A 14,183-nucleotide genomic window follows, 5' to 3' on the forward strand; every position below is an offset into this window, starting at 1 on the left:
GAATCAGCCGCTTGGGCCGCAGCGCCAGCCACGCCGCGCAGCCGCCCACCGCGGCCCCCAGCAGCAGCGGCGGCAGCAGCAGCAGCAGCAAAAGGGGCGGCAGGAGGAAGAGGAGGAAGGCGGCGGCTCCAACGGCCACTAGGAGCGCGACTAGCCTCATCCTGAAGTGTCCGACTGCAGCGCGTCCTCGCACCTCTTATAGCTCCGGCAAGGGGCGGCCCGACTCAGCCGCTTCTCCCGGGGCGGCAAGGGAAGGACAGCTCGAGCGCCTCCTCCTTGTCCCTACAGGCTAAACGCGCCGGTGGAACTCTCTGCCACTGGCGGCTCTAGCAGAGCGCAGCACAGGCCCTCTCGCGGAAGGGGCTCCGTCGGCCAGTCCAGCCCAAGGAGGCTAGGAGTAAACGGGTGGCCGTTGGCCACAAACCCTCAAAGAGGCTCCGGTCAAGGGAAGGGCAGGAAAGGCGACCTGTCAGTCACCGAAGGGGTCCCCTCGCCGCCCCTGGTTTCTGCACAGAAAGGTTGGGCGGCTGAGCTGGAGCCGCCCCTCTCCAGCCAGGGGATTCCACGGAATCAACGAGGATTAACCTGGAAAACGATGTATTCCCTGTTGCCCCCAAACTCAGACAAGAGGGGAGAATGGAGAGATAGAGGGGGGGGAAGAGGGAGAGTCTCCCACCGAATCTGCCTCCGAGGGTCTCTCAATACAGACCACTCAGGGAGCCTCGGAGCAGGCTCTGACCCCTGCAGACCCCTGCGTGTGTGGCATAAGTGGGTCCGCGAAGTGACTCACTTGGCATTTCAGGGGTAGCCCAGGCAAAATGTTTTCCTTACTGTTAACAGGTTTTTTTTCTAAATGGGGGGGTGGGTTACAGCCCCCCCCCCAGATGACAGGAAGGGCTTCACAGGGACCCGCGGCCAGGTTTTACCAGAGGAGGGGGTCTCGCATGGATCGAGCCCACGCCTCTGCCCGCTTCCTCGGAGGATCTCGCTGGCTTCCGCGAAGGTCCTGGGCCAGTGTTTCTCAACCTTGGCCACTTGAAGATGTCTGGACTTCAACTCCCAGAATTCCCCAGCCAGCGAATGCTGGCTGGGGAATTCTGGGAGTTGAAGTCCAGACATCTTCAAGTGGCCAAGGTTGAGAAACACTGTGACCTGGGCAGAGGCTGCCTCCTTTGCTGAGGGAATTGCAAAGCCCCCCGACCCTAATTGTTCGTAGCCTCACTTTCAAAGCAGCAAGAAGTTTTGCTTGTGCCACACACACACACACACACACACACACCCCTCATGTCTCCTTTAGTGCTATTGTTATATTCATTCCTGCTCTCAAAGCACATTTGGAAGATGTGGGACACCAACATAGTGAAGTGTTTCTATAGCAACGTGCACTTTTTAAAGACGTCACCAAGACTGATTTGAATTGCTGGATTCTGGGGCTGCTGGAGAAAAAAAACCCTCAGTTCTTTTGTTCTGAACAAGGCGGGGGGGGGGAATCTTTATCGAGATATGTGGGTGATATGTGCGTGCGTGCGTGCGTGTGTATGTGTATTCACTCCCACCCATCACTTTAGCAGCATTTGCCATTTTCTATGCGGAGGAATGCCCGCCTGCCTGCCTGCCTGCCTCTCTGCTTCTCCACAAAACCTTTAATTTGCTGGTGGCAATAAAAGCTGTTAAGAGGAAATGCGGGAAGGCTAAGGGAGAATAAAGAAGGATCCAGCATTTGTTGCCACCAGAAGCAAGAGGGCGTCCCGTTCAGAGGCACGAAGGAAGGAGCGGCTGCGTCTATACGTCTGACAGCTATTCCTGGGCTGGCTCCCAAGCAGCCAGCCCAGGAATAGCTCTGCTGTTTTGGGGAATTACGCAGCGCCTCTTGAAGGGGTCAGCATCAGGAAAGCCCCATTGCACAGTCTGCAGGAGAGACACTCGGACCACTGCCCGGTCTGTACTGCCCACCAGGGACAAGGACACTCCTGCCCAGCATATTATCACTGCAGGGAAGCCTCCTTTCCCCCTTAGCGGGGGGGGGGGGGCTTAGAGCCTCAAGGGGGTTCACTGTCCCTTCTCACGGGAAAAGAAGGAGACCTACGTTTTCCACTTGGCTCCCAGCTGCACAAGTGCGCAAATTGCCCGGCTCTTCTGCCTGGTATGTCAAGAAATAATCTTCCCCCCCCCCACCGCCCCCTCCCACCGACTGGTGAGCTGTCCACCTGCTTGCCATCTCCCTTGGCTTTACTGGATCCTCTCCCTCTTCTTCCTCCACAGCCAGTCTATTCATCCCTCCTTCCTATCTCCTCCCTCTAGATCCCTCCTTCCTTCCTTCAGTTGGGCTGCAACCCCAACCAGCCGAAGCATCTCCTCCTCGCCTAAAACCAGGTCACCTGCTTTTGGGTCGGTGGGCTGACGAGAGCTGGGGGGTGGGGGGAGAGGGGAGCTGCAGAAAGGGATGATGCACTTCCATCCAAGGGAGGGCAGAGGACGGCCGCCTTAGGGGGCTCTTTCCTCGCAGAAGCCCCGAGGTGACTACCCACCCGCTTCCTTTTTCTTCTATTCAGATTCGGGGGAGGCGCGGGTGGGTGGGGGGTCTATCTTCCAGAAGCCGCTGGCGCGGAAAGTGGGGGTGGGGGCTCCCTCGGGAGCCGGAGGGTTTGGCCGGGCGGGGGCTGGCTTTCCGGGGCCCCTCCCTCCCTCGCTCGCCCCCCTCGCCCCCGCCCCAGTCGACGTGCCGCGGCTGCCGCAGTGGCAGGTTGGCGGAGCCGCCGGGCGCCTCTGCTGCGCGCCCGACCGACCGCAGGGGGGGATTCAGCACCGCGGAGAGCGGCTCGCCCGGGGCGCGGGGCGCCATGCGGCTGCTGCTGCTGGCCGTGCTGGTTTGGTTCTCGGTGGCCCGCGCGGGCTGCGAGCCCAAGATCATCAACATCGGCGCCGTGCTGAGCACCAAGAAGCACGAGCAGGTCTTCCGCGACGCCATCAGCCAGGCCAACAAGCGGCACGGCATCTGGAAGATCCAGCTGAACGCCACCTCCGTCACCCACAAGCCCAACGCCATCCAGATGGCTCTCTCCGTCTGCGAGGACCTCATCTCCAGCCAGGTAGGCGCGGGTCCAGTCCCACTCCCAGGGCTGGGACCACCCTCTCGCCTCCCGCCTGCCCCTTTCTCTCCCCCCCCCCGCACCGCTCCCCGCAGGAATCCGCCCCTCCCTCATGTTCCCCAGGCGGGCAGAGAAACGCCTCAGAGCCTTAGGAGCCAAGGAGCGGGGGCGGAGGGGGTGGCAAAGCCGGGACCCTTTCCAGAAAGCATCCCAAAGCCCCCTTCCCTCCTCCTCTGCCCCACCCCAGAGAGAGCTGTGTGAGCATAATAGGGGGAAACTGGTGGGGAGGGGGAGAGAATCAGCCTGGCTCACTTAATGCGCCAAGGCGGACACGGGCACGAGAACGTGCGTGCATTTGGGGCGGCTCTTGGAAGGCTGAGGGGACTGAAATGGCAGGGAAACCGTCGAATGGGAAGGGAGAACCGCTTTGCCTGCCACCCCCGGTTGCTGTGTGGCATCACTCGGGAGCAAGCACTGCCCCCCCCACCCCACCCAAAAAGGCTTAAGAACCCTGCGTTCTTAAACCCCGGTGGGCATAACTCGCACAACGCAGCTGGACTTCTGTGGGCACAAACATGAGCTTTCTCACAAAACCACACCTGCACAGCGCACACCCCTTGCAGGTTTACAGGTGAACGGTTTCCTCTTTTAGGAAATGGAGTCTAGAAACTCAACACTGGATTAAAAATTAAGGGCACACGAAATGCGCCCTCGAGGCCAATAAGCCTCCTCCCGAGAGAGAACGAGGGGGACCTAAATCCTCTCCCCACAAGCACACTTATTCCCCCTCCCTCTTTGCTGTTTGTTCTCCTTTCTGCGCAAGAGCCAAGGAAGAGGCAGGCAATGGGGAAAGAGGGGGGAGCCAATTGGGTGCAATTCTTGGAAGCTCCCCCCCAGCCCAAAAACAGCAGAAGAGAAAAGATTAACCGGATGGCCTGCCTGCCTTGAATTTCAGGGTGTCCCAACCAGCCTCCCAGAGTCCACTCTGCATCTCGTCTTTTTCTCTTTGCTTTCACGAGCCCTGAGCTAGCTTGTAACTTGATTTCTTGTATCAAGAAATCCATTCAGTGGGCCAGGAAAGGCCCTTCCAGAGAGCCCAGAAGAGACTTAGCAGAGTGGAGCCAGGATCCAACTCAAGGCCATGAAGCAGAATGAGCAGGAGGACTCCACCAAGGATATGACAAGCTAGATATCTGGAAAGGCTCGAAGGAGCAGTTCTGGTGAAATGAAGTTCCTCGCCTCACCACTAAACACAGCAGCAAAGGGACAAATAGAATAGAATGGAATAGAATAACCGAGTTGGAAGGGACCGTGGAGATCTTCTAGTCCAACCCCCTGGCTCAGGCAGGAAACCCTACACCACTTCAGACAAATGGATATCCAACATCTTCTTAAATACTTCCAGTGATGGAGCATTCACAACTTCTGGAGGCAATGTTGTTCCACTGGCTAATCCTTCTAACTGTAAGGAAGTTTCTCCTTAGTTCTAAGTTGCTTCTCTCCTTGGTTAGTTTCCACCCATTGCTTCTTGTTCTACCCTCAGGTGCCTTGGAGAATAGTTTGACTCCCTCTTCTTTGGGGCAGCCCCTGAGATATTGGAACACTGCTATCCTGTCTCCCCTGGTCCTTCTTTTCATCAGACTAGACCAATGGTTCCCAAACTTTTTATTGGCCATGTCCCACCTAAGCATCTCTAAAATCCTGACCCCCCCCCCCACACACATAGAATTTTTACTTTACTCAAAAAGTGAACTCTGCTCAAGTATAGGCAGCCTAAAAGGTCATTAACTTAGTTTAAACAAGGTTCAAATTGCCCCCATTAAAAATCAAACTGCCCCCCCATGGGGCATGGCCCCCACATTGGGAACCACTGGACTAGATCTACCCAATTCCAGCAACTGGAAAATTCTTTATATGTTTCCAGGAAGGCTGTGAGACAAACTACGGAAGCATATAGGCAGGGGGACTAAACAAGGAGCAGAGCAGAGTTTGCCCCCCCCCCAACAGGCTTCCAACCTGGGGAGGCCTGAAGAGAAGATAAATTCCCGAAGGAAAAGGCCATCAGCAGAGCTGCCTCTGCCTTCCTTCCTTCCCATCTTCTGGGCAGGATGCCTGGGGAAGGCCAGTTGCTAGGAAACACGAGTGGGAGCAGGAGACCTCCCCTCTTCTGCTCCTCGCAGGCACCCAGTCAGAAGAGTGGATGCGACGGGCCTGGAGTGAAGGGAGGAAGGCAGATGGAGGGCACAGGAAGGGCAGGAAGGGAGCAGGCAGGGAAGGCAATGCTTCGGACTTCCCCACGGCACCAGGAAGAAGCAGGAGGTTTTGCAAAAGCGCTTACGAATGCAGCATGCACTCCCTTTGGCGAAGGCTTGAGCATCACTCAGCCACCAACACACACACACACACACACACACACACACACACACAGAAGCAACCTGGTTTGGCCCTGCGCAGAAAGCCCACTCCGTGACCCGTCAAAAGCGCGTTCCACAAAAGCGCGGTCGACGAAATCGCGTATGTGACGTCATCACAAAGCGACGAAAAAGATCGAAAAATTGAAATAAAAATTAAATTACAGCAAGCCGATTCACATAAAGGTAAGGGTTAGGTTAAGGGTTAGGGTTAGGGTTAGAGCGTTAGCGTTACGTTTAGCGTTAGGTTAAGGGTTAGCGTTAGGTTTTTCGTTACGTTAAGGGTTAGGTTTAGGGTTAGGTTTGGGGGGGGGTTAGGGGAAGGTTTCAGCTTTATTTTTACATTTTTCGATCTTTTTCGATCTTTTTCGTCGCGCTGTGATGACGTCACATACGCGCTTTCGTCGACCGCGATTTTGTCGTCTGCGGTTTTGTGGTAGAACCGCCCACTTGTCTTTTTTACAGGGAACTGGAAAAATGAGTCATTGCTCTTCATGACATCCATTTCCCTCCACCATCCGAAGACTCAGATCCAAGGGCTTTCCTATAGTCCTGATATCTGGACAAACCAGTGGTTTAACTTGGTCGGACTGTCATTTCGATCATCACGGGGGAGAGGGGGGGGTTGTTCCTAAACCTAATGGATGCATTATGCTAATTGGGGAACTATTTTCAGAATTGGTTCCCCAAGGCAGCTGGATGGGATACATCGCAGAAAGAAAGAAAGAAAGAAATCTGCAGGCATTTATTCATTCGGCCCATTGCAAATCAAGGGGACTGCTAGCCGTTACCCACAGGAACAACCTTCCCCTTTGGGTTGGGGCCAAATTTTCCCCCAGAGAAGACAAAGCAGCCCTCACCCCCCCCCCATTCTAGCATTGCCTGCTCCCCCTTGCAACTGCCCCCCCTCCCTCTCTTTCTCAGAATCTCCACTGACTCTTCCACCTGAAACGGCCCTTGGGGAGAAATTACACTTCCGTGCTAAATGTGCAGTTAAATAAATCATATTATCTAGCCTGCCTCTTCCGAGGGGGACTCCTCTTGACCCTGTGAATGCCTCGGACAGATTCATGCAAGTCAGCAAAAGCAAAACAGCCTCCGGAAAGCTGACCCGGCTAGGAAGCATCGACTCCAGCTGGCCCTGGGCGTTACTGTCCAAAATGTCCCATGAGGGCCAGTTGGTGAAGTTGACTTTACCACCAGAATTCTATCGCAAGGACAACACTTATCTCCCAAATCATGCCAGGAGATAATAAAAATACGGATGTGTTTCAATAATAGAAGGCTAACCAAAGTGAATTTCACAGCTAAAGCCAATTTTGTCTGTGTTCCCCTAAGAGCCAAGATGGCGCAGTGGTTAGGGTGCAGTACTGCAGGCCACTTCAGCTGACTGTTATCTGCAGTTCAGCGGTTCTAATCTCACCAGCTCAAGGTTGACTCAGCCTTCCATCCTTCCGAGGTGGGTGAAATGAGGACCCAGAGTGTGGGGGCGATATGCCGACTCTGTAAACCGCTTAGAGAGGGCTGAAAGCCCTATGAAGCGGTATATAAGTCTAACTGCTATTGCTATTGCTATTGCTAACGCAGTCCCTGAATTCGCTCAGTTTCCTTGATTTGCAATAAACACTAAACTCCCGCCAAAGAAGTGTTTGAAATAACATTTTAAAATCCCAAATGCCTCTAGGACCAAGCAAAAAAAAAAAAAAAGCTTTGAATGGGATCGCAACGTCATAATAAAAAGAAAACGATGATATTTCAGGCATGGAACCTGTTCTTCCCAAAAGAGACATTCAGGAGTCACCCTTTCGTAAGCGGCTAACTAAGAAAAATACAGGTCATCCTCGGCTTACGACCCCCAGTTGAGAATTTATGTGGCTAAGTGAGAAGTGTGTGGTTAGTTTTGCCTGATGTCGCGACTTTCCTTGCCACATTTGTCAAGCAAATCACCGCAGCTGTTAAATTAGTAACACGATTGTTAAGCGAGTCTGTGACTTTGCTTGCCGGAAGATGGCAGAATAGAATCATGTGAGCCCGGGACACTGCAACCGTCGTAAGTATGAACCGGTTGTCAAGCATTGAATGCAAACCACGTGACCGTGGGAGACGCTGCAACTGTCATAAGTGTGAAAAATGGTCATAAGCCCCCTTTTTTTCAGTGCCGTTTGAACGTCCACTAAAAGTACTCTTATAAGTCAAGGACGACCTGTATCAGCTCAGAAACACTGAGCCTTCCTTCTCAAGTCCCAGGCTTATATCCTCTGTCAGAAGGGGGGGGGGAGCCGAACTGGTACAAAAGAAGAGGACCAGACTAAGCCTTTAAGCCCATAATGGCAAACCTACAGCATGCGTGTCACGGGGGGCAAGCGGTGCCATCTCTGCGGGCAGGCGAGCTGTCGCCCAGGTTTATTTTATATTAATTGCCTCCCGCCAGCCAGCTGAGTTTTGGGTCAGACATGCGCATTCACAGGGGTGGGGGGCTCACGCACGGATGTGCGGGGGGGCATTCCCCGTTTTGGTGCTGGTAGGCCTCCCTGAAGCCAACTGGGACCAAAAATGGGAAGTAGGGAGCACCACGCATCCCATTGATGGTCTCGGGAGGCTTCAGGGAGGCCTGCTAGCACCAGAACGGGGGGGGAGCATACCTGCGCGGGGGGGGAGCACTTGGGAGTCGTACGTGCATTCATGGGGGTGGGGCCTGCGGGGGGCATTGGATTATGGGTGTCGGCACACATAAACGCACTTCTGGCACCTGAGGCAATAAAGGTTCACCATCACTCTAAGAACTCTAAACCAGCTCCGTGAAGGTCTCCGGAGACTCACCAGCCCTCCCCTGACGTGAGTCCTATCAATGCTCATCATTCGTTCCAATGCCAGTGGACAGAAGTGTGCAGCCTCGCAAAGAATCTCCTCTCTTTAAAAAAGAAAAAACATTTTCTTTCTCTGTTTCAAACAAGAGCTGACAAACGGGTAATGCTTTCTGTGGCATTTTGAAAGCACATTTTTTTAAAGTTTGGGGTAACAGAGAACAATATAGAACATTTGCTCCTTTTTGTAACAGAGAGGTAACAGAGCCAGACAGAAGCCTGCTTGAAGAACGTAATTGCCCGGACTTATTCACAGTTCTGGAGGCTGCTGTCCGTTTCACGAGTCCAACTACTAGCATTAGAAGCACCGGTTGTTTCCGGGGCAGAGACGGGGTCCCATGTGTGAACCACTGTCGTTGTGCTGTATCCTTACAGGTTTATGCCATCTTAGTGAGCCACCCACCAGCTCCAAATGACCACTTGACCCCAACACCGGTGTCTTACACAGCTGGGTTCTATCGGATTCCTGTCCTTGGGCTGACCACTCGCATGTCCATATATTCAGATAAGGTAACAAAATCATTATTTTCATGACTGGTTGTTTTCATGTACTGCTAATACTAGTGTGCGTATATTATGGGGAGAGGTAGAATATCCTTTTAATTTAAGTTCCTTGTTTCTTGTCCATCCCCTGGAACAATTCTCAGCTCTTTTTTTGCACAACATTCCTTAAGATACTTGAAGACAACCATCGACTTCCCTTCTCCAGGATAAATATATCGGTGGTGCTACCAACTTTTTCCTATATGTTTTTCTTTTCCTTGCAATCCCTCTGTCATCTTGGCTGCTGTCTTTTAGACATGCTGATGACTTCCCTGTTCCTAGAACTCAGAATAGGGAAGACAATATGGAAGATTTTACGATTGGCTAGAGAAAGGAAACTAGAAAAGAAAGTAGGGGGAATATATAGAACCCAGACGGTGCACTATTAAATGGAAGGGGGGGAAGCAGGGGAAAACAGAAAAGAAAATATTAAATATATAAGTATAGATTCAAGAGTGAGATATAAAGGGGTGGAAAAACATAGGACAGATTAGTGAAGGTAAGGGAATAAGAAATGATAGCAAATCATATTTGGGTTTGCGGAAATACCATTCCCAAGAAAACATAAACTGAGATTTGAAAGAGACACCTACAGCAACAGAAAAAGAAAGGGAGAGAGGAGGAGAGAATGAGAGGAAGAAGGGGGAAAGAAGAAAGAGGTAAGGAGAGGAGGATGGAAGGGAGAGAGAAGGAGGGAGGGTAGGAAGAGTAGGAGAAAGGGAAGGAAAGAAGGAAGGGGAAGGAGAGGAGGATTGAAGGGAAAGAAAGAGAAGGAGAGAAGGTAGGAAGGGGAAGAGGAAGAGTAGAAGTAGGAGAAAGGGAAGGGAAGAAGGAAGGGAAAGGAGAGGAGGATTGAAGGGAGAGAGAGAGAAGGACAGAGGGTAGGAAGAGTAGGAGAAAGGGAAGGGAAGAAGGAAGGGGAAGGAGAGGAGGAAGGAAGGAAGTAGAGAAGGGAGGGAGGGAGAAAAGAAAGGGAAAATTGGGTGGTGTTACAACAGGAGGAAGGAATGGTAAATAAAGCAACCCAAACTGTATATTACAACCTATTAAATGATTAAATGATTACCTATTAAATAAATGTATCAGATTTACTATAACATATTAAATAAAATAATAAATGTATAAGAATGACAGATGTAAAGAAGGATGATTATGTGAATGTGTACTTAAAAACAGTATGTAAGAGAACAAAAAATAAAAAAAATTTCTGGGAAAAAACAAGAATAGGCGAGGCAGGCCATTGAAAGACCAACGGAGAAGAGTCCTTGCTCCCCGTCTTTGGGGGTCAGCACATGGAAAGAGGGTCTTTCCAAAAGCCATTCAGCTTGAGAAAGATCGATCAGGGTGGAGCCAAAGTCCCTGGGGAACAAAACGAAAGCCTGGCGTTTGTTTTCTGGATCCCCTCTCAAGGCGACTCCCTTGTGTGGAAAATCTTTTGGCCACCCAGCAACGCAACCCTTTTCCTCTCATTCTTCTGGTTCCCTCCTGCCTCTCATCCGCAGAGCATCCACCTGTCCTTCCTACGAACGGTGCCCCCCTACTCCCACCAGTCCAACGTCTGGTTCGAGATGATGCGCTTTTACAAGTGGAACCATATCATCCTCATTGTCAGCGATGACCACGAGGGGCGAGCGGCCCAAAAGAAGCTGGAGACCCTCTTGGAAGAGAAGGAATCCAAGGTCAGTATCCGCCACTCTCCACGGCCTAAGCTTCTGTGGACACAGAAGCAGAACCCTTTTAAAGTCTCAGGCTTGTTGTATGTACGTAGAGCTGTGTGTGTAAAAACACCTTCTTTCTTCCCATTGTTGACATGACTAACATTATGCTTTAAGCATCAACGGTGTCTCTTTGAGTAGTACCTAACGAAACTTTGTACTCTTATTCATTTCACTTGCTTTACCATGGTCGAAAACCTTCCGCATTTAAAAAAAAAAAAAAGAGAAAGCAAAAACATGCAAACGAAACCAGCAACAACTGTGAAATGAGGAGAAACATAACCTGGAGCTTTGCAAATCCCCCCATCTCTCAACGGCGAGTGGGCTGATAAGAGAACGCTCCCCAGAGTAGTAAGGAAGCTACCCAAGGCCTCCTGGTCTCTGGTGGGCCAGCTGGGGTCAGAGAGAGAGGGAAAGAGAGCGTGAGGGAGTGAGAACACAAGAGAAAGAAAGAGAGAGAGAGAGAGAGAGAGAAAGAAAGAAAGAAAGAAGAAAGAAAGAAAGAAAGAAAGAAAGAAAGAAAGGGAGAATGGTTAGCTGAGTATCTCAGGTCCTAGCACAGCTTGTGGGCTCCCTGATTCCAACTGGCTCGGTCTTGCTAGAATATTTTGGAGTCAGGCCTGGTCCTGGACAGCTTGGTCCTTGGTTACGTCCAAGTTCCTTTCGCTTCCCAGCTTGCTGACATGCGTTTTTGCCTCTCCCGTTCTTCCCAAGCCTCTTCTACCTTCCTCCTGAGCTCTGATCCCTTTCTACAAGGACTTTATACTGCCGATCCATTCGCATTGCAAGACTGACATATACCCGCTTTCATAATCAAGGTCAGAGAAAGAGCATCTTTCTTCTTCTCCCCCGCCGACACAACAAAAGTTTTGTTCCGTATTCAAAGCGATAGTGAGTGATGGTGCAACTGTGCTACAGCCTTTTTCTACTGGCTGTTATTAGCATGCACTGGCTCCGTGGCCTTCCCTGCACTACACAGCTAATAGTCGCCAGGCAGAGAAACCAGAGCTGTTTTCCTGGAGAAGGGCGGCATACAAATAAACTAAATCTTAAATCTTAATCTTCCCTCTGCTGGTCCCACAGGCCGAGACAGAGTGATGCAGTGCTCACTGTAAACAAAGGTGGAGAGGGAGAATCATCCCCAAAATATCCCCCCTCCTCATCAAATAAATCTCTCTGCACAGACAGACAACTAGGGAGAACCCGAGCGAAGAATTGCTGCTTTTCTAGGTGTTCCTTGGTTTCCCTTTAATAAATGGGCCCTCGGTTAGGAGATCCTACCCACGCCCAGAGATCCTGCAGTAATCCTGCCAACGTCAAAGGATTGCCTCCTGTTCTGACAGGCCTGGTCAAGAGCTGCCCAGGGCTCCCTTTGCAAGCTGACCTACATAGATGAGTTTGATTCCTCTTTGATCTGGCGATGCTGGCAAAAAGCATCCTGAGACCATCTGGGCGAATGACGTGGGGGTTGCCTCTGCAGCTCTTTTGGGGAGACGGCACAGATGAAAGGATGGATCTCATAAAAGGATCATATGGCAAGACCAGCAGCCTACGGTAAAGAGGCTGCTCTAGTTTAGGTCTCCTTCTCTCTTCTTTCCCTGAGTTTATCCAGAGGCCTCGGCCAGGCAAGCCCCTCTCCAAGCTCTTAGCAGCCCATTTCTGCCCATCTGCTCCCTGGCCGTCAGCAGCCACATTGTAATAGAAAAGCAGGGCTTCCTGGTCCTCAGGCATGTATGAGGGTCACTGTCTCCCTTCCCTCACACTTCTAGAATTAAACTCCCCCCCCCCCACCTCAGCCAATTCCTAACTGCCTAAGCCACTGGCTCTGCAAACGCATTTCTCCCGCGCTTGAAGCAAATATGGTGTTTACGGAGAATCTGAAGGAGCAAGCAACGTGCCATGTAGGAGCCTCCCAAGTTATCTTTCGGCTGTGGCAATAACATTCCCTATATGGTGCCTCCCCTTTCCCCCCCTCCCCATTCCAACATACCCTAGAACTGCAGTTCACAGAACCATCTGCTCATCTCTGCAGACACAAAACATCATTCCAGAACAGTAGCACCGCTCACCGCCATCCCTGCTAACAGCTAACTTTTGATTCGGGCACGAGGCTCTCTGTGGACAGGCAGATTCCGGAACACCTTGGCTCTGCCTCTGATCAGAAAGGATTGCTCATTGAGCCTCAGTCTTGAAGCCCCTTTGAATGGCACCCAGAATCTTTCATCTGCATGGAAAGGTCTTGTTTAAAACTTCCTTTCCCCAGCCGATCAGAGCAAGGCAGCCAAATTGAAGCCGCTATTAACTCAAAATATAGTTGCCCCAAGTTTAGAAAATGGCTCTTCCAGATTAGAACGGAGAGGATGTTTTTGAAGAGCTTCCCAACTTCTCTCAGATGGCGGGGCAGGAGGGCAGAGCAGTGGCTCCTGCAAAGGCTGGGGTGGGGGTGGGGGGCTTCCTTCTTTCTTTGACTGCAGGGTCCTAGCCAGGATTGTTCGAAACGACAGGGCAGTGGCACCCAGCCAGCCCCAAGAGGATTGCAACCCTCATGGCTGCTCCGGGGGCGCTGACCACTCTCCGAAGGAATCTCACACGAAGCTCTGGCTATGATCCATGGCGTGGCGTGGCAGCTCAATGGCTTGAATGTACTTTTCATGAGAGAGGGATTACACAGTGGGGGTGGTGGAGTGGATTAGCCAGTCCCCACAGTTCAGGAGGGGCTCCATTTTCAGAGCCAGCTGCAAAGGAGCGCAGTTTGGCCGTAGTTTCAGTCATCCCTGACGAGGGAGAGCCTTTCAGTTTATTCCACCAAAGCTCTTCTCATGCTTCCCTCTCTCTCTCTCTGAAAGCTGGAGAAGGCGATGAGAAGGAACCTCCCATTTCATCTTTGTGCATCCCCTTCTCTTGCATCTGTCCGCATCTGTCCTCCTCTTAACCCCCCGAGGTCTTATTGGATGTCCTCAGGGCCATTGAGCCGAGGTGGCGCAGTACTGCAGGCCACTTCAGCTGACTGCTATCTGCAGTTCAGCGGTTCAAATCTCACCGGCTCAAGGTTGACTCAGCCTTCCATCCTTCCGAGGTGGGTGAAATGAGGACCCAGACTGTGGGGGCAATAGGCTGACTCTGTAAACCGCTTAGAGAGGGCTGAAAGCCCTATGAAGCGGTATATAAGTCAAACTGCTATTGCTATTGCTATTCAGAAAGCTGCTCATCCAGATCATCTCCCCAAAGAATCTTATCTTCCCTTCTGGCTTTCCTGGCTTCGAAAAGGATGCTGTCCAGGACAATTGACCCCATGGTTGGCTAATAGGTCAGGCTATGCGTGCCTGTCATGGAAACCTATCATACTTGCTATATGCTCCAATGCTCGACAGGCGTAGCCAGTGAGAGGGGAGGCAAGGCGGAGCCAGGTTCAGCTGGGGAGGGGCCAGAGGGCCCCCCTCTCTCCTGGGTTTTGCGTGCTCCAGGGTTATCGCCTTCCCTTTTCACAAAGAGTGGAGAAAGAGTTGGATATTGGATTGCTTTACTACACGTCATTTTTTTTCAACTGTTTATAATATTCTT

At 51.6% G+C, this 14,183-nt stretch overlaps 1 protein-coding gene across 4 annotated transcripts in view; it reads left to right on the plus strand.

Annotated features, from left to right (window-relative positions):
* Positions 1–2,840: 2,840 nt before the first annotated feature.
* Positions 2,841–14,183, plus strand: part of GRIN1 (glutamate ionotropic receptor NMDA type subunit 1) — a 35,651-nt gene continuing 24,308 nt past the window's right edge. For all 4 annotated transcript variants that reach the window (XM_032233060.1, XM_032233062.1, XM_032233061.1 and 1 more), the window contains exons 1-3: positions 2,841–3,089; positions 8,740–8,874; positions 10,410–10,586. In XM_032233060.1, coding sequence (XP_032088951.1) covers positions 2,841–3,089; positions 8,740–8,874; positions 10,410–10,586 — 561 coding nt within the window. The remainder of the gene's footprint in view (positions 3,090–8,739; positions 8,875–10,409; positions 10,587–14,183) is intronic.

Source organism: Thamnophis elegans, chromosome 16, assembly GCF_009769535.1.
Source record: "Thamnophis elegans isolate rThaEle1 chromosome 16, rThaEle1.pri, whole genome shotgun sequence".
Classification (NCBI taxonomy): Eukaryota; Metazoa; Chordata; class Lepidosauria; order Squamata; family Colubridae; genus Thamnophis; species Thamnophis elegans.